The following is a 20,518-nucleotide window of genomic DNA, read 5'->3' as shown; positions in this document are numbered from 1 at the left end:
TTGCTGGTCACGATCTGAAGTTGTGTCCGTCAGTCTTACGCTTAGCCCCTGACGATAGTCGACGGTTGCCGTTCACTCGGCAACACTAGACGGTCGAATTAAGGCCCAGTAGGCAGCCAATGAAGTAAGAACGTGATTACAAATGAAGTAACCATTCCCAACACCTTCCCTTTTTAAAATTACCCCCGCCAATTTTACCCGTTCTTCAGGCTGGAGAAAATTGAGAACATCTTGATTAGGATGCAATCAAATTGTAACCATTTTGTTTAATGAAAGATGATGTGGGTTTATTGTTGGGGACTGCTATACTGTGAGAAAACCAACGATGAGATAATATCCTAGCCTTGCTATTTAATTAACCTTATTTAACCATCTCTTTTTTTTCTCTTATAACAAAACTGCGCAAGTACACGTATGCATTGCGAATCAAACGTGCCCACATCGAATATCTCGAACGTGACTTTATCGGACTTTATTCGATATTGTTTTGGCAATTCAATTCCAACAATTGGCCACCAAGAGCGAGACATCCGATTACACGGTTCACTTTTGGATTTTTCGGGATTTATTTGGTTTCAACTGGTTTCTACTAGATTCATCCGGCGTTTAATGTTAGTGAAGACTGAAGGTAAATAAAATAAAAGCATATTATAAATAAGCCGAATTCTAAAAGTCACGTTCCAACTATTTTGATTTGACAGGAGTACTATATAGGCTACATACAGGTCGAGGAGTACGAGCAACAATATGAAACCAAAGAGCTCATATTGAAACGTGTATGTCGTCGTTGTCAAGTAGCGATTGGCCAGCATTTTTTTAAAACGCGCAATTTCACAGTCCTATATATAATAGTTGAGCCACACTATAAAAGCCGCTGCAATCGCCAGTTCATGTCACATAGATTGTTCTGCTGGTTTCTTTCAACAGTTGACATCACTCGCTGCAAATCTCTCATCATGAGTTTCAAGGTATATCAAAGTTTGACAATGATTTCATTTTCAAATTGTTTCTGCTGTAATAATAATAATAATTTCAATCATTTTGTAAATGTCACCTGATGCATCTTTTGTATAATAGGTATTGAGCATCTTGGCGTTGGTCGTCCTGGTCGGCGTCCTCGCAACGGCCGCACCATCAGAGCCATCAGCAGCCGCAGCCAAAGCGGAAAAAGGTAAAATCAGATTTGATAATTAAGTTTGAATGATTTGTTGTATTCGAATCAATTTCCCACGATGAGTTACTATTTAATAGAGTGCTGAGACCTTATTTAAATTATTTTGCATTGCAGTGAGAAAAATGGCCGACATGATCCCAACCGAAGAATTCCTAGCTTTTGGCGTATGGTTGAAGAATAAGAACTCTAAGGCCTTTATGGAAGCTCTTCAGCAACTCAGTGTTGCTTATCGTGCGGAAGTCGACGAGGTCAACAAAGGTGAGCCCACTATTGCAGTCGGGCCGATCCTCACCGCCGGCGTCGAATAATCAGTGCTGACAGTCTTATATTAATCTGTTTTACTGTATACTTTATACTTTTATTTCTTTCAATATATAATCAATGATTTGCAGCAGAGATAAGGAGGCTATTCTCATGATTGACTTATACATCAACACACTTTTAGTTTTTTTTTTTTTTTAAATTGTATTTACATTTGTATTTATAAATTGAGTGGCTGCTCAATATTTTTAATGAAAAATATGAAAAAAATATGAAAAAATAAAAAGTATGAAAAAATATATTTTTATTTGCAGTGCATTGCGGTGTGCAGTTACCATTCCCAACACCTTCCCTTTTTTTTTAAATTACCCAAATTACCCGCCGAAATTGGAAACAGTTCAACACCCTTATAGCTCTCCGCCTCCTTCAGGATTTTTCTTTTTCTATTTTTTCAATTTATAAAATCGAATTTCCCGCCCCTGTCGGCAGTGCGGTCTAAACCGTCCAAGTAAAAGAGTAGATTTTCATATATCCATTGTATTTTGTCAAGGCAAATAACACTTCCCTTCTTTTTTCTTTTTATTCTTTCTTTTCTTTATTCTTATTATTTTCTTTATTCTCTTTTTCGCCACCGTTTTTGTTATAGGGCCCGCGCGGATTAACCCCCCGGATCTGCCGATTCATCCGCATGCAAAGATAGAAGCCCCCAGCTTTTTTTTTATATTCATTTCATTTCATTCACAGGCATCAGAGAATCGCGTATATATATCTAGCCGATTGATGTACACAATAAGCCATCACTAGCACCAAGACCCGGTATAATATTCTAACTCGTTTTTCCTCTTTTTTCTCCGGCCTGTGTACAGGCCCATGGATGTATATTTTTAATCCTTCCGACACGGATTTCTCTCACCGCTATTTAGTTTGTGGACTAAGTAGAAAACTACTACCCATCAACGCACAGCACCATTGGAGAGTGGAGATAAAAGCAACGGTTGTTGGTCGATGTTATGATGGAAAACAACATGTTATTTGCCATGTCGGATAGGTATATAACGGTGGTGGTGTCATTTGCACTCTTTCACATTTGACACGGCGGAGTAAACCGCTGGAATGTTTCATCACAAATAGCTGATGCGGACCCCGTTATTATATCGTTACGGTATTAAATACTACACGATTTAGGCTGATGTGTGTAAGGAATAGAATAGATTGAGAAAACTGCATCACCATCACGACCGTTTGAACCCGCGATGGATGCCTTTCATATGTGTACGGTACGACAGGAAATGGAATTTGAAATTGCCGGACGACAATAATAAGAAAGCCCTGGCACTCACATAAAGAGGTACCTTGATGAGTTGACCAAAGGTGAACGCTGTGTGTGCTGAGACCCCGCGTTGGGGCTCAGAAATCAACAAGGTGTGAAAGGAAGTCTATTAATGTACGCACACAGTGTGCTGGTTGTGTATAGAAAGATGACCAATCAACGCCCGGTGATTTGATATAGACATTTTGACCTCTACTGCTGCCCGAGGTATTTTTCATTAACTGCCCAGCACAATCGAGTGCTGGCCATTGGCTTTGCCCATGCCAATCATCAATATACAATTCAGGTTATTTGTATATGACTAGCGCGTTCTTTTGTATACAATGTTCTCCTTAAAACCTGATGGGTCTCCTAGGCGACTGTCGAATTTATTATTTGACCAACTATTAGACTTATTGGATCGTTAGGTGGCAATTTGTGGAACGACAATCCTTTTTCCCCTTTTTTTCCTTCACCCTCATCTAGCTCGGACACAATGACTGGCAATCAAAACTCTGCGTGTAATATCCGACCCGTTATTATATGTCCGGGACTCCGGGTTGTCTGCTGTTTTATAATGAGACCACTTTTATTTATGTAGATATATAATAACAAGCTGCTGGGCTATTGTTCGATTTAAAACAGCAGTGCGGAATAGAGATACTACTATTATACGCGCGTATTTCTATATAAATATCCGCAACAGCTTATTTATTTTGATCCGCGCGCAGATTTGGAATTCTCTGGACAATCGGTCATCATCATCGAACTCTGTATAATAACCGCAGGCGCCATGATTGGGTTTTTATATCTGAGCTGATGCTGCTTGAACGCTCCCTCAAAACTCTAGACGTGATGGCCAATCACGAGCGTTGCTCAGGGACTTTTTTGTGGCTCATCTGCGAGTATATACGAGCTCTTTGATGAAAATGTACGTCATTCCGATCGGATGATGATGATGGAAGGACTTGTACGATGGCTGCTCTTGATGAGATGTTCATTGCTGTGTGAGCTCCTGATGCTGGGCACTTGGGTATACACGCAAAAGACAAGTGGCACAGCCACTGCTGGTCGTTTATTAAAAATCTAGCAGCTATATAGTCGTAATACAAGTCAAAGCGCTTATAACATAGAGAAATAAAGAAATATAATAAACCCCCCAGCTCGTCTGATGTATTACTCATTCACCCCTTTTCAGACTTGGATGATCCCCCCCCCCTTTATAGTTATAAAAGGGGTGAAAAGTGGGTCGTAATATTAACCATCGCGCCCAGCAAGTTGCAGTATATTAGAGCGCCAGGGTTTATATACTGTATATTGACCTGATATTTCGCTTATTTGGGTTCCGGTTGATTTAATAGCCTGTCCATGAGTGCGTAAAATCAAATGTGTTTGAGATTGAGCGCAGATGCACAGAGAGGCCCGGCCGCTTTCTCTTATTTCTTGTTTGAATATGTCTAAGGCTAAAGGTGGCGGGAAAATGTCTATATTGAATCGAGATCAAACAAACCTCAATATATAGAAAGCTGGGCGCGGTATTATTTATTAGATCCCCCCTCTCCTCATCGCCAAAACCTTTGAGATATTTGAATAAGAATAACAAACTCGGTTGACATCTCCGTATCGATATATATAACACAAATACACATCTCATCTCTAACCCCTTGCTTGAGAGATATAGCCCGCAGTATAATATATTACATAGCCCCCGCCAGCTCTCATCCGTCCATCACATATCAAAGCCATCTTGTGATATATTTATTTATAGACTGTACACACACAGCAGCAGCAGCAGCACAAAGCCATATAATAAAGTAGCAGTGACTTCCATCATATTCGACAGTTAGTCGACTGCTACCAGCAGCAACAGCAGAGCACTTGAATATTATATTTGAATTTGAATCCAATGTGTCAACACTGTGGCTGTGGCTGTGGCTGTCGATTTCCAATCTAATATACAAAACCAGCCATTTCTCGCATGCTGTCTTGTATACACCGCTCGGTTGCTTTTCATATTCGGCTTTGATGATAGATAAGATGTCTTGATTAATATATGCAGCAGATAGAAAAAGTCTAGGCTATATAGTGCTGGGCTCCTACAAATCCCTCAATGGATATAATATGTCGATATTTCCCTATCACCCGCGCGCTATTTGGCTGGGTTATATTAGATATTGGCGGGGGGCTATTACAAAATCCTTGTGATGTTTGGATAGCCGAGCTAGACGAGCTAGACGAGAGAGAGTCAATCTGGAGACAAGTTGAGTGGGCACCTCAATTTCGACGTGTTAATACGTCTGACTCTCTCTGCTCTCTTGCCTATAAGCTAGATGTCGAAAAGGATTGGCTTATTTGATTGGAAATCAGGCCGTTAAATAATGGCGAGGCACAAGTGCGAGCACAGGAGCACTTGGAATCTCAAACGGAGAGTCGGTGTGGGGCGAAGGAGTAGAGGCGTCCATCCGGAATAATGTAGACACACACACAGCTGGATCCTCCCCCTAATAGATCACGCCTGGCATAATGAGCAATTGAGTGAGTACCGAATGCCCCATCCAGTTATAAACGTTAGTGACTTTAAATATAGAGGCTGTTGATGTTTTGATGGACTATGCTGGGGCGTTCATCATGACGGCCGGATGCTGTGACGGCCGTCCGAGTGCCGAAAGTTCGCCGGCTTGTGTTTGCGGAAAGGCAGCAGTGCAATTGATGATCCAACAGGAGCAAAAGGGGCCGGCCTTTCTAGATATTATAGATGACTAATGCTGTTTCGTGCCTCTGTATGTCCCGTTTAGTGCTGCTGGGCCTCTTTCAACCTCTTCGGCCAACCCTTCCGAGTTTCGAAATTGTTTCCTAATTGATTTGCTCAGTCTCAACAACGTATGAAGGTTCTCCTGCTGCTTCTTATTCACCCTCATCCCTTTTCCATCATTCGAATCAAGTGGATGGATGCCGGTTCATTTGGCAAACTGCTGGCTGATGTGCTGTCATCTGCCGAGACTGCCATCAAACTTGGCCGTCTTCTATTTATATGTTAGGCGCGCCGAATGTTATCAATCTAAATAAATATACAAACGGGTTTGAATAATATGGACATTTGAATAATGTGAATGGGCTCGTTTGAATTTCGCGCCCTGATTGACTCTACAGTCAATCCTCTCTGGGTTTATTTGGTGAAAATTTGTCAATCAGAAATTCCCTCGATGCCCAGCAAAGGGCTCTACTACTCGACTAGCTGGCCCTGTGCTGGGCTTGAATAGTCGCCAATCAGCCGCCAATGAAAACTGTTTGGCGCCATCACCAGCGCAGCAATCAAATCTAGTTTATTACTTGATAAGACATGCACTTGGCTTTTATGTGTAGTTCAACTCATCATCGTTTTCCTTGTAAGCGTTTAGCCAATTTCAATGCGCCGGCAATTGCGACCGGCAGCAGCAGGACGCGCGGGAAATTCAAAGTTCAAAACTTTGACGTTTGTTATTCAACTGCGTGGCAACTAGATATTTCGCCAGGGATGTTAAAGTCTGTTTAAACGGTCGTCTGGGATTACAAGTAAGTTTCTCTCTAGTAGATTTCCCATTTGCAATTTACTCGCATAGTAGGCCTATTTTGAGGGTTTAATAGTGCTGTATAAGTGCCCCCCTTATTATTTTATAAATCTGATTTCACAAGGGATTTTTTTCTTCTTCTCTTTTTCGAGTTTTTAGAAGATTTCTAGTGATGAAGGGATCAATAATTGAGTGGGGGGAATAATCGTGGAAAGTCGTTGAAAAACCGTTTTAATTAATTCGATTGCCATGGAGTATTATAATGGGCCAACGGGTGTGCCCCCATTCTATATCTACATATGTCGCATTTTGACACTGATTTTTAGGGTGGGGTGTCTACCAATAATAAAATATCGCAAATCAACTTTTTTTTTTACTCTGTGAATTTAAACCAACTTTTCCGCGATGTCCATCGGAACTTTAGTTGAATACAAATTGAAGTATAAATGTGCTTTAGCATCTTCCTATATAATTAAATTTTTTCTCCTAGACACTTTTGTCCTTCCAGTCTAAATACTTCCTCCACCCCCAAAAAATAAATAATCTCTGCTACAAATGTAGTTGGCAACATAATCTGTAAATTGACCGCAATGTGTTTTTATCGATGGTTAAAGATCTAAACGGTTCATCATCACCATATAGCCCCTTTAATTTCCCTTGCATTTCCTTTTGTGAGGTGTCTATTCATTTAAAAAATAGAATGAAGAGAATTGTGTGTTTCCAGGCGTGTGTTTGTAGCCTACCCCTTGTTCCCATCGCCATAGGCCTATAATATAATACACAATTCATTCATTCATTTCTTGTACATCAGTAAATATATACAAGAAGAAGCCGCCAAGAACAAAAGCGCTAGACAAGAGCCTCCTGTACATCACTATATATATGAGATATATGGAGCGTATAGAGATCGCACCGCCCGTCCCATTGTTGCTGGAAACCGGTATATCTAGCCTAGCCTAGCTCCTGAATGGGAATCTGAGTATATGCACAAGTTATCCATCACAGACGAGAGCCGAGAGTAGGTAGACACAATGAAATGAATGGGCAGGAAAAAAGGAAAGAAAAAAACAACAATTTGTATACAGTTTAGCATCCCATATCTTCTGTATACACATTTATAAAAACATCTTTTATATACGCGAACGCACGGCAGTAAAGAGAAGCCTCTACTGTGTGCTGCAGTTTGAATGCTAATCCGCTCCATTTGAGGGCTGCTGGCCCATTATCATTCTTCGTCTTTTCTGTATCTTTATATTCTTTTTGATTGTCGATTGTATACAGTGTATATGTAGACTGTATATATCTTCTTGTATGGGACAGATAGAAAGATGATCGCTGAGGGATTTGTTGTTTCTTGTACCGGAGAAAGAAGAAGAAGCGCAAAAGTTTGAGTTTATGTTTGCGAATTTATAACCCTTGACACAGTGGCTATAATCGGTGGCTATTTTACTATAGAGTAACTTGAATGGAGCAGCAAGCTATATACTGCTGGTTATGGACAATATATAAAGGTCATCCGAGAAGCAGGTGAGATATCCCATCGAGATAAATGGCATAATCTCAACAGTGTATATACACACAAGAATTGATTGTTCTACTTTGGCCTGGCAAACAAATAAATCTGTGTTTTGATTTGTTTAGTATAGTTTGACTGTTTTCTCTTTTTTTTCAGCTGCTGTGCAGCAGCAGTTCCTTGCGGAAAATCTGCAACACACGACCCATTGTATTGTCACACTAAAAAATAAAATAAAAAATATCGCCATTGAATTTTTTCTCATTTCTTTTTCAAAGTTTCATTTTTCAGATTTTGTTTGGCTGCTGCTGATGTTCACTTTTTCATGAATGGTTATAGCCTTATAGGCCTCTTTCTTTTCTTTCTTTTTTTTTGTCGTCGAGTATAATATAAAAGAATAGGCCTTTTTTCGGGGGGAGATCAAGCGCTGCTATTTACTGGGGGTAAGCCTCTGTAAATGTCAGATTTATACAAATAGCCAAATGGCGAAAAAAAAACACACGCACAAATAACATGAAAGAGAAGATCGGAATGGGAATGACCGTTTGGCACTTGATATTATTGAGCGCTGCGCATGTGCTGATTGGCTGTTACTGGAGTAGATAATTTGAACCGGAAAAGAATCAAATTTCCCGGTAATAATCTTGAATCGATCATCTCCAATTCTATTTTTTTACGCTATGACGAATCAATTTTTTAAAAATTCGGTAGGCCTACAAATCAGATTTTTTAAAAAATAATGTGATCCATTTATGTACTCGGAAATGATCAAAAAGGAGAAGAAATAATATTGAGAGATCCACCCAATCATCTGCGTTACGCAACGCAGTAAATATCAAACGCTGCGTGATGAGAGATCTTGATTCCTTTCCTATTTCTTCGCTTATAATAAGACTGAAAGATGACACATTCATCCATCACGTCTACACTGTCCGCTCCTCTTATTGCATCAAACGAAAGATGTAAGGAGAAATCGAGCATAGATCCCATCATATCCGATCGTGAACGAAGAATGAAAGAAACGAATCAGCAGATGCTGTCGTGCCATTCGGGTATTAAATTGATGTCCAAATCATCACAAAAGAGACGCGGATACTACTGTTGTTATTGTGTACGTGTCGTGGTTTGATCCTCCGGCCAGCACGGACATCTGCGGTCTTGCAAAACGATCTAACGTGATGTGTGTCGGCCAGCAACAGAGAAATAAAATGTCGCCACTTATAGCCTATGTAGGCACAACTGACAGCAGCTGCTGGCATCAAATCGCCGATATCCATCCATGGATATCTCATCGCTACTGCTGGATGCTGACAGCCGAGGAATTACATATATCAGGATATGCTGTTATACAAGCCTAATAGCACATCAATGTCAACGAAAGACCCTTACATTACCTATTGATTAGAGCTGCTGTATATAATATCCATTCGATCCAGCAATCAAACTCTTATAATAGTCACAGTTGGATGTATCAGAAAGGTCTCTGGCAAATGTCACGCCCTTTAGGCCGTTTTTCTGACCCTCCTCCGGCCAACTGTAGCCTACTATATAATGGAATATATCTGATCGAAATAAGATATAGATTATTATATTGGTGTAATGAGAAAGAATAACGAGAATTGTATGCTGCCGACCTGCATCACACATGTAGAAAAGTGGAGAGAGAGTTTGTTGCTGCTGGCCCTGCTGGCCGCGTGAGAAGGAGTACAGGTGGATCTGTCACCGTGCCTAATCGGACGGACACGTTGACAGCAGCTTAATAATAACGCTTACTATATTCAATTCCCTCTCTCTTTTCCCTGGGTTTTCCTTTTCCAGCACCCCTGCGGCCCTTATATGATTATACACTCCGCCTGTACACATATGGAAAATATAGATTTGTATCTTTAAAAGTCTTAACGTTGAAAAATACGCACTTTTCTACTTAACCATTTTAGATTATAATTCGATGGAATCTCTGCTGCACAGGCAGAAGACATTTCTTTGGAAAAAAAATAATTTGGGAATGGCTGTGATGACCTTAATATATTCACAGAGTGTGGAAATTGGACGATTAATATCAATACCTGGAAAGGCCTATTAATGCTAATTGGCACAGTCGTTCATTAGTCACTGCACCAATTTTCCGTTCATATTCAAAGGTAAAAGTCGTCGGTTCAACATAAACTAATGCAACCCCCACGCCCTGCTGAGATGTTGCTGCCACAGTCACACATTCGTGAGAAATTGTTTGTGTATACAAGTTGGTGCAAGTTATTAGCGCAGGATAAATGACTGGCGACGGCCAGGCGGAGGGCTATATTAGCTCGAGCCTATTTATTAATGATTAGCGCTGGCTAATAGAATCAAGCGAGCATTGATCAACAACCTAATATTTTATACCTATAATTAGTTCCAGCAGTCCATCCCCCCCCCCCCCCGCCGGCTTTTTGATTCGCCATCAGCAAGAGCCCACAGCATTACGAAACGATGATGTGATGACGTCGTCCGTCATTTTCGTTCGGGAGCAGTGAGAGTCGAGAGTCTGATGGATGTCGACGCTAGTTGTGTGTCACTCGGCTCTGCTCTTAATAAGCTTACACAACTTCTTGCTGATGCTAGCAGCCAGCCAATAAAAGCGACGACTATAATATAAGTGAAAGGAAATCTTTAAGAACGTGCTGTGTACTATGTGAGAAAATGATCAATTTAGACGCCCGGCGTATAGGCTATACTATATAAAGGGAAAAGCGACTTGGGCTGTATGTGTTTGAGCTCAATCCTGATGCTGGCGGGGTTGCTCGTCGTCGTTCTTCGCCGCCGCCGGGCAATATAAATCCGACGTCGACGCTTTATAGATGTACATATAGGAGCTATAGCCTCAACCTCAATTAGTGTGGGCCAATAATCTTGATCGGGGCCCCGCCCGTCATTGCGCATTACATCTTATTTCTAATATCTAACAAATCTAAACTGCGCTGAACGCGCTATCTATACAAACACACAAGCAAACACATGTCTATATAGTAGGCCTACAAAGGAGGAGTGGTATAGACTGGTATGTACATATACGGGCAGCACAGGGGTATATAGTAATAGTAATAATATAATACAGACGAGTGCAGCCAGGAACCCGACGCTACATATAAGCGGATTTATAAATAAGTCGGGCGGCGGGTGCTCCCTCCTTTTTTCCCGCCCTGTCACGGGGTGCTGCTGTGCAGCAGGGATACGAGAGAGAGCGAGCGAAACTGGCAAGTTGGCAATTAATTCCGACTTAGAGTCTCAGTTTATTTGAAGAGAAAAAGCTGCTGCTGCTGTCGTCTGTGTGTACACCTCGTTCTCCTCCGCTCTCAGATGGGGAAAAAGATATGCAGAAAACCACGCCCGAAATTGGGAGGAAAGCGCGTGGCGCCATTAGCGTGAACGACGTCGCGCCAATCAATCCGCTTGCACATATAGAAGTAATATATATAACAAACTGTCATCCAAATCTAAATTTGAAATGACCGCCAAAAAACAATAAAAATGTTGTTCAATGATTTCGGTAGACAAGGCCTATTAGTGCTGCTCTAATAAGCCGATATAAATTAATATAATCCTAAATACTATATTATATATAATTAGTAGTGTGTAGTGTGGCTGGGAGGCACGTGGGAAACTCTACGAACTATTATATAAATCGCGTTGATGTGTTTTATTGATTGCCCGAAGACAGAGCAGCACAAAGGGCCTGGCGATCAGAAATGGAATCAACTGTCAAAAATAGATATATTTTTCGATGTAATCTAAAAAGAAGATATACAAGCTAGAGTAAATCAATCAGCGCGTGGTTGATATATATAGTCTAGATGGAGAATAATATCTAAAAGCAGTTGGTTTGGTCTATTATTAGACGAGCGATGACAAACTCCTCGCACGTTAGAGATTGGCGTTTGACGCGCGCTCAGACCCGTTATTGTCTGTAACGCAATCATATATCGTTGATATCGTCTATTTTCTCTTGATGTCTTTGATCCTCCACACTGTGTGGCTCACTATATATTCTCTATATACATGCGATTATAGATCTATATAGGCTACGAAACAACATTTAGATGCTGTGTATTTAGATGTATGAAAAAATAGGGCCGTGGCCATATACTATTTATATACAGACGCCCACGGCTATGTATAAAAGAAAACGCCATCAATTGATATAGCGCAGCAAGGGGGGTGGTGCCTTATTTAATAATGTTGTCTATTTATTATTATATTTTTTCCCTTTGCTGTGTGACGAAGGAAAATATATACAATAGAGTTCTTTTGATCGGATGGCGGGACCGTGATTCGATCACGGCGCATCATCGGCGACGTTATTGTATATACCAGCGCCGCTGCGTTCACGTTGCCGGCCCCCACCCAGCACCCAAAACCGCCCGTCTCACACTTTCTGCCGAGATTTGTGTATCAAGGCCCATTATCTATCGATTGATTACGGATAGGCAGAGAATAATCGTGAACGGATTGAATTGAAATTCACTTGTGAAATGCCGAGAATTTGAAATTTGAAAAAAAGGCGCGAAATTCAAATTCCCAAAAATTATTTTCGGTTTGAAATTTGAAATTAAATTGTTTACTATCGGATTAATTTGGAAAATATAGTCTCATCAAATTAAATTGATAGAGTTCGACTCGATTATAGATACAGTTGTCGAGGGCACTGCTGGGAGCTGAGTTATTCTTGAATGCGAGAAATCTCCAATTTTATATAATCTCGGCGGAACGGAGCTTGAGCGGAAGAAGCTTTTAGCGCGACGTTTTAACTAGGTGGCATTTTCAATATATTGTCAATCGAATCGTTATTTATAAATCAACGCCAGGGCTGCTATATAGCCTATCTATCCGCTCCACTTTGCTGCTGTTATATTATCGGCTGATTTGCTGTTTTTCCATTCGATTTGGCCGCGGCCGTTCAGAGCCCGAAATTTCGGCTAAGAGAAACGCAGATTGATCGAATCGAATGGAGAGAGACGACGACGACTGCTGATGGCGACGACCTGATTTCTAGATCAAGTTGATATGGCCATAACATCAGCAGCAGCGCCATTGGCTTCTTCTTCTTCTTCTTTCCTGATTGAATCGGCTGCAGCAGCAGAGAAAACGCCAGCGGCCAAACGTTTGATGATGTTGCAGATGATGTTATTAACATCTAAATCAAATAAAACCGGCGGGTAGGAGACATCGTAGCCAATAAACGCACACAAATCTATCGATTGATGCCTTTTTGTTTAGATTTCAAATTTCCCGCTCAATAATAAATAGATATAAGATTCGGTTCAAAGAGTCATATCGGTCGCTAGAGCTGCTGGATGTTAAATTATACGTCTTATTCCTCTCCTCGCATTAATAGGTAATTTAAATGAGAGCGCGGGAAAACGATCATTATCGACAGCAGACTCTAATCGTCAGTAGCTTATTTTTTCGCTGTGATTTTTCCATCAATCATTTCTATTTTTCTGCTCCCCTTTTAACTGGTGCTGCATCGCGCTGATGAGGAGTAACGAAGTTATCCAAGAGTTTGGACCGGGGCTGGGTGGGGGGGAGTTGAATAAGGAAGAAGGGGAGGGAGGCATGTAGCAAACTCAATCAGAGATTTATATAGACAAGCCTTATATATATAGACTGCTGGCTGCTGTATCTATCTGCGGATGAATGTTAGATTCACCTTTGTGGGTGGTGGGTGGGTGGTTGGCCTCCCTCTCTAGCTCTCTCCTATATTATTATATAAATAAAAACACGCCGCCGGAGCCAAATGAACTCGTTTGAGGGACGCCCGATGATAAATTGACAATTTCCCTCCACTTGGCCTACTCCTCTTCTCCTCTCCTCTTTTCTCCGTCTGCTTATTATATAAGATCAGCTACCTCCCTCTCCTCTTCTAGCTAGATCTGCCACCCATCGACGCTGAATGTTTTCGTTCGATCGCCCGGCATCAGATTTTATATGAAAAAAGAAATTCACAAAATTTATTTTCCTTATCAACAATTTGCGAATCATCTTTCCATCTATTAATTTATTCGCTATTTTATTATATACAATTGCGTATATTATTGTCCAGCAATAACGTGTTGTCCTAATAATGCCGGGCGCAATCTGAATCTATCTGAACTATAGCTAAGCTCCGCCCAGTCATCCTCCGAGTTGGGTCTCTGCCATTGGTCTGCGGCGTTGGGAAGGCTAATAGCCCGCAGGATTGATGCCGGAGCCCTGCATGGCTCCACCCAGGCAAACCCCGCCCACTTTTCTCCCGACCTCCCCTATCTAGCTTATATTCACATACATATACACAGCTTAGAGAGCGTTATAGTATATAGCATGATGTTATGAGATTTCTTTTTTTTTCTTTTCCCTTCCTTCCCATCTTACATATACCCCTCCTTTTTTCTCCGCCAAACGGGCCGCAGGCTTTCTGATGTACACCCGCGAGCAGACATCGTTTCCCCCATAGACGGCGGCTGACTCTTTCTCGGCTGCTGCTGCTGTTGCTCACACACACACTGGAAATCAGTCACGACCGCGACTATCAAACAGTCTGGACGCTCGTCACATCCGATCGCCGATCGTTTGATTTCTTCCCAAACAACTTGATCAAGTGTAATCCCATAAGCCTATTATACAGTTTGCCCATCATTTGTAATTTTCCGTTCGTGATTGGCGCCGAGTGTGTGAAATTATTATTTTTTTAAATTTGAATAACCCGCGAAATTTGAAATTCGTTGGGATGATGACGGAACAACAACCACAGCAGGCGGTGGAGAATAATAAGAGGCGATCTTCTTCGATGCTGGACGATAGTAATAGCAACGAGAGTAGCGGGAGTCTCAACAGCCGCAGCGGGTCGTCGGCCGGCAGCTGCCGGAGTCACAGCAGCAGCGTCGACATCGAGACGAACGGATCGGCCGACGAAGGGCCTCAACAGCGTCGCTCACACGTCGATATGGTGGCCGCTCTGTCGACGGTAGCGCCCGTCAATCCACCGCTGACAGTGGCCGATTCCCTGTCGCCGGCCAAGCCGGCCCTGCTGGCCGTCCCGGCCCAGCATCAACACGAAGTCCCGGCCACTTCCACCGGCAACAAATTGAGTCTCAATCATCACGTCAGCCATTTGTACACGATCGAGGCCATTCTGGGACTCAACAATCAACACCCCAAAGGTAAATTTCAATTCATTTTCAATTGAATGACATTTAATTGATTTCTAAAATTCAGAAAAAGACGGGCCGGGGGCTAGACACCAGGCCAAACTCTTCCGTGAAATGTCCGAGGCCCATCACCACCACCACCACCATCACTTCAATCAGCCACATGAGACGGACGCCCAGCATCAGGAGTCGCTGCTGGGCCATCAGCGGGCCGGCGAGTTGAGCAGCGACGAGGACGAGCCTTCCGTCAAGGGCGGAGGGATGAACGGCGGCGAAGGATCCGGCGGAGGAGGTGGCGGCGGTGGGGCTGGAAGCAGCGGCGGCGGTGGGGCTGGAAGCAGCGGCGGCGGCAACAGCAAGAAACACCGTCGCAACCGGACGACGTTCACGACGTTCCAGCTGCACGAGCTGGAACGGGCCTTTGAGAAATCCCACTACCCGGACGTCTACAGTCGCGAGGAGCTGGCCATGAAAGTCAATCTGCCAGAAGTCCGAGTTCAAGTGAGTTACATTTAATTTTTTTTTAATTAATTCAAAGGCCTATAATTATAAGTCTTATTATTAAGGTTTATATTTAAAATTTAACTACACGCGGGTATAATTATTTGAAGGAAAGTTTGTGGTTTCAAGTTCTTATGTACTACACAAGTCGGGATATGATTATTTGTAGTTGAATACGTGGTTCAACTTTATTAGCAGAGAAAATCGGATTTGGTTTTCCCGCTTTTTAATTGCTCATCTGTTAAGTCTTTTTGGATCTTGTTTTCATTCCCCCCTCTTACACGCAGAGTTACATATAAGTCGCTTTTCCCTTATAATACATTTATTCGGGTCTACTTATTAGAGAGAGTCCAATCATTAAACGTCTAGACAAAAGCTAGAATAAGTTTTCAAAATGTTTCGACTATAAATAATAATCCAGCAGCAAAGTTGAGCTATTTTATAGACCGGCTGGATTATTTATTATTAGGCGTATTATTATATGAAATTGAGTTGCCTATTTTTAGTTTTGGGACTTTGGTGACTGGTGTACACACGCAATCACGTCAAGTGCGACAACACTTTTGTCTTATAGGCCACACTCGTTTCGTTATATTTTCGTTCAATTTTTTCTCTTATTTGGTTTATCCATCCATACACGGAGCGTTTTCTATGCTGGATAACAGTGTCTAGAACTCATATCCGGTCCCGGAATAAATAATAAATGGGGGACCTGTGCTAGATGTGCGTCTATATGTAACAGCATCACTCAAAATGGCCGAGAAAAGAGAAATCCGATTTGACTTCGTCTATTCCCGGCCTCTCTTCTGTAATAACATGTAACATTTAACTGCGTTATTTAGACGAGATCTAGTAGATTCTTTTCTTGTTGTATACATTTTCTCGAGCTCAAATCGGGGACACGAAAAAGGACATTTCCGCTTTCATTTCCAGCAGCAGCAGCAGCGCTGCTGGGCGCAATGCTGTTCGTTTATTCAATGCTGCTCTGCGCTGGCCCATCCAACTTTTTGATGTCGTTTGTGTCGAATTTTCATTGATGAGACTCGATGATGGAGCGGGCCCAGTCTAAATTGTCATTATTATTAATCAGCGCAAAGTTAACGAATTTCTAAAAGTTAAAAAGAATCGAGAGCTCATTATATTTTGTAAAAATTGGGTTGAAAAACCAAAGAAGAAGAAGAAAGAAAAGCAAAGCTTTTTCTTTGTGTTTGCTCCCCCCCATTGCATGTTGCAGCATCATCTGTGTGTGTATGGGATGATGTCGCCAGCAGCAGCACAGCCAACGAATATAAGGCCCCGCCCTAGCTCAAACGAGTTATTAGGCTAATCGACCGTCTAGAGCCGAGGCTAAGTGGTCCGATAACACACGGCACGCATTCAAACTCTAATAACAATCGAGGCCCGATACATTTGATCAAAATAGAAAGATCGAAAAACGACTGGGAAAAATGATGAAAGAAAAAAGAGAAAATAGAAAAGCTGTTCCAAACAGAAGTCTAAGGGGGGATAAAAGAGAGTCCGATGTGTATACATTTATTTAGTCTAGAATTGTGTGTGTGTGTGTCTATAAAATATACACAGCGGCGATTGTGTGTGTGTGTATCGAGCGCAAGTCAACGATCAGCACAGCACATATTCAATAGACATCGGCGACTGTGTCTGTGCTGTGTGTGTATGTTATATAATAACACACGCTCCAGCAGCGTCGGTAGAGAGGGGGGAAATGTTGAGGAGGGTGAAGGGAGGGTTTTTGTATTTATACGCGTAGTAGTCTATTCATCTCAATCACAGCTCTCCGGTATCAGATGTGCTGGGACTTTACATGTATATAAACGTGTGTAGACCATCAGATGCAGTTTTGTAGTAGATAGAGAGATATCCCTTTTGATCCCTTTTATTTGCGCCATCTATATAGGCTAGTCTGACGATATGTCATGTAATAACATCTAAACCATTGATTTCACCCTCTTTAGAATATAATAGAGTTCCGATTTTATTTTTTTTCTATTTTAAGCGAATGGGGAGATGGTGTAGTAGGCCTATAGTTTCCGACGATCGGCTCAATCACAAAAGACGATTTATTTATTTATTTAGCCAGCTCAGACGACACAGTTTCAATTGACGGTTTGATACAATTTAGAGAGCTACACTCGAGATGCCTGGATATGATGTAATAGATGTCAGGCATCTATAGTCAAAATGCAAATTAATTTTTTTCCGACATCTTAACCATTTTTATACATGAATGAATCATGAGGATGTAGAAATAGATATTCTTTGAATTTCTAAATTTCTTTCTCAAACGTCAGGGAATATAAATCAGAGGAAATGTTGAATATCACAAAAAGGGATCTACCAATTCAATCATTTCAATTGTGGGGACGAACAACAAGGAAAAAAAAAAGAATGAAATTTAGCGTCACGTAATACAATCGTCGAAAAGAGCCCAGATGGCGCAATAATCATCTGCTCGATTTTCACCCAATTTCGTACTTATTATTATTATTTTTTTCCCATTCAAAAGGCGTCGAAAACTAATAATAAAATCGTCTAAAAAAGAGTCTCGGTTGGTTGGTAGTGGCCAATTGGACGCAATTGGGAGCTATGGCAACTATACCCTTCCCCCGGTCTCCTTCAACACTCCAGAAAAATAGAAGAAAAAGATAAAAATCAAAAATCAAAAAAGTTGTTCCCTAATGTTTTCTGTATAAAAAGAAGTTTGGCTCTATAAATGGTACGGGGGTAGAAAAAGCGACGGCCATCTGTCAAGCCAGCACTTGCTCAATGGGCGTTTGATTGCTCCCATTATCCCATCATTCCCGGCCCCACCCAAGAGTTTGCTTCGTTATATACCGGATATAAGTGTGTTATATCCTACAAGAGTCAAGTTGTATTCATTTTTTTTGTATTTTCTGGGGGGGTTGGCGGCCATTCAAAACTATTGGCAATCATGGCGCCAAGTTCGAATCAATCAGCGGTTCCCTTATGTTCGAATTAGTTTATAGCGATTGATAAGAAATGAAAAAAGTAGCCGGGAAATTTGAAATTGAATTTTTTGATTTGATGATTTGAATTTGAAGGTCTGGTTTCAAAATCGGCGGGCTAAATGGCGTCGCCAGGAGAAGATGGAAGCGTCGCAACAGCTGCGCAAGTTCCAGCAGGAATTCTCGGCCATGATTCCGGCGGCCGCTGCAACTACTCCGCGCTACAACAACAACAACAACAACGGCGGGGGGTCGGCGGTGGTGGCAGCGGCTGCGGCCGCCGCCGCCGGACTGCCGGCCCACCTGGACCATTGGCTCTCGCTGACTTCCGGGGCGGCCATGGCCTACCACCAGGCGGCGGCGGCGGCAGCGGCCGCTTCGGCCTATCCGCCGGCGGCGTCTTACCTCATGCCCAGCATGATGGCCACAACGCCTCTGATGGGCCAAGTCCAGTCTCAGCCGGCCCATCACGGAGTCCAGCACCGACCGACAGCCACACCGTCGCCACCGTCCAGCGGATCGCTGACCATCAACTCCCGCGACTCACCCGACATCGTCGCCACTCCGACCTCGCGATTCCGTCGCGGTGATTCCAAACCGCTTTAGTTTAACTTTAAAATCGAATTAATTTTTATTTTATTTTAAATTCAATCCCGGCTGATTTTTTAAAAATTATTATTTCCACAAATAATCGTCAGCTGAAATCATTTAAAACGTTTGATTTCCATATGCCACGTTTATGATGTCCATTCCGTGTGTAATTTGTGTATTCTGATTTTGGTTTAATTTTCTGTTTAATTATATAACATTTTTTTCTGGCAGTCGTGATGATATCCTCCGTGTTATAATAAAAACAGTACGGTCTAAATAGAAATTCTATAAATATATTTCATGTGCAATTTTTTTGGATTGTTGAACACTAAATCGCTTGCGTAATTCTTTGAAATGAACGTATACATTATAATATGCTCCCTATATCATTCTAGTTTTCTCGCCGGAAATCATTTCTCTTGCATAACCGTACATTCGTGTAAATATAATGATATCGACATCATTCCAACCACCGAGAGTTTCAATAAACCTGAAATCATATCCGTAAATTCTAAACTGTTGTTCAATTTTTATTTTTCAAATAAGAGTAGAGATATTATAGTTATTAATTATTGCAATGATGAAACGATATAGTTCCGTTGTCTGCTGCTGTACTAACGGGCGTTTTATTTCTCTTGAACTGATGATGTAACTCTTATTATTATTAGCTTGGCTCTAATTGATCAACAGCTCTTTGCTGCTACACTGTACAGACGTTATTTGTCCGATTCTTTGTGAGCTGTGATCCCCCCAGGGTTTTCATTAAGCATTGGGCGACTTATATTTCGGAGAAATATAAGAAGATAAGGTCTCCGTCTCTGTGTGTGCACACAGTCGCTTTCTATATAATACGCACCAGCGCAGCGCTGAATAATTGTAAATGTATTAAACGTCATCAACTCATCAGTTGCATCGCTCAACATCGTTGCGCTTGTTTAGAAATTGACGGACGCCGATATAATTTCGAATGTACTTCCTTCCGGGCCATCGAAAACGAATCAACGATAGATGATGAGCAAATATACTACACACATGTCGTCTGTTGTATATAGAAATAGATAACCAGCAGTCTAGTATATAATTCATCGTCTTCCTGGCGTCTGTCCGCTCATCAAATAAAACCCTTCCGCCAGCAGTCAACAGTCTATATCTGCTAAAACGCCATTTGAATATGTACAATATCGATCACGTGATATCGATTGTAACTATTCTCCGCCCATCATCATCTATTATTACATCATGATATCTGATTCCTATAATACCAGTTATTCCCCCCAAAAAATAAAATAATTTTTTTTATTTTTTCCGGAAGCGGATGAATAAAAAGAAATAAAATAAAATAACAACAGGAGCAGCCGGAGGGGAAAAAATAAATAGGAACCCCAATTAGCTCATTTTTTATTTTTTCTCACTTTGGGCATGCTTTGGGTGGAACGCGCGCTGGATGAAGGGGGGCTGACAAATGTATGTATAA

At 41.6% G+C, this 20,518-nt stretch overlaps 3 protein-coding genes across 3 annotated transcripts in view; all 3 read left to right on the top strand.

Annotated features, from left to right (window-relative positions):
- LOC124312357 (collagen alpha-1(I) chain-like) overlaps positions 1-20,518 on the top strand; it is a 1,404,094-nt gene that overhangs the window by 1,320,674 nt on the left and 62,902 nt on the right. The window lies entirely within an intron of this gene.
- Positions 845-1,570, top strand: LOC124312512. Its single transcript, XM_046777046.1, has 3 exons — positions 845-968; positions 1,078-1,171; positions 1,289-1,570. Exons 1-3 carry the CDS (start codon positions 891-893, stop codon positions 1,480-1,482), a joined length of 366 nt encoding a protein of 121 aa, XP_046633002.1. The 5' UTR covers positions 845-890; the 3' UTR covers positions 1,483-1,570.
- On the top strand, positions 14,252-19,540 carry LOC124312380 (retinal homeobox protein Rx-B-like). The gene is made up of 3 exons (XM_046776883.1): positions 14,252-14,980; positions 15,036-15,469; positions 18,550-19,540. Exons 1-3 carry the CDS (start codon positions 14,548-14,550, stop codon positions 19,057-19,059), a joined length of 1,377 nt encoding a protein of 458 aa, XP_046632839.1. The 5' UTR covers positions 14,252-14,547; the 3' UTR covers positions 19,060-19,540.

The sequence above is a fragment of the Daphnia pulicaria genome, chromosome 8 (assembly GCF_021234035.1).
Source record: "Daphnia pulicaria isolate SC F1-1A chromosome 8, SC_F0-13Bv2, whole genome shotgun sequence".
NCBI classification, from domain to species: Eukaryota; Metazoa; Arthropoda; class Branchiopoda; order Diplostraca; family Daphniidae; genus Daphnia; species Daphnia pulicaria.
Note: the sequence above shows the minus strand (reverse complement) of the source record. Positions and strands in the feature narration are given on the sequence as shown.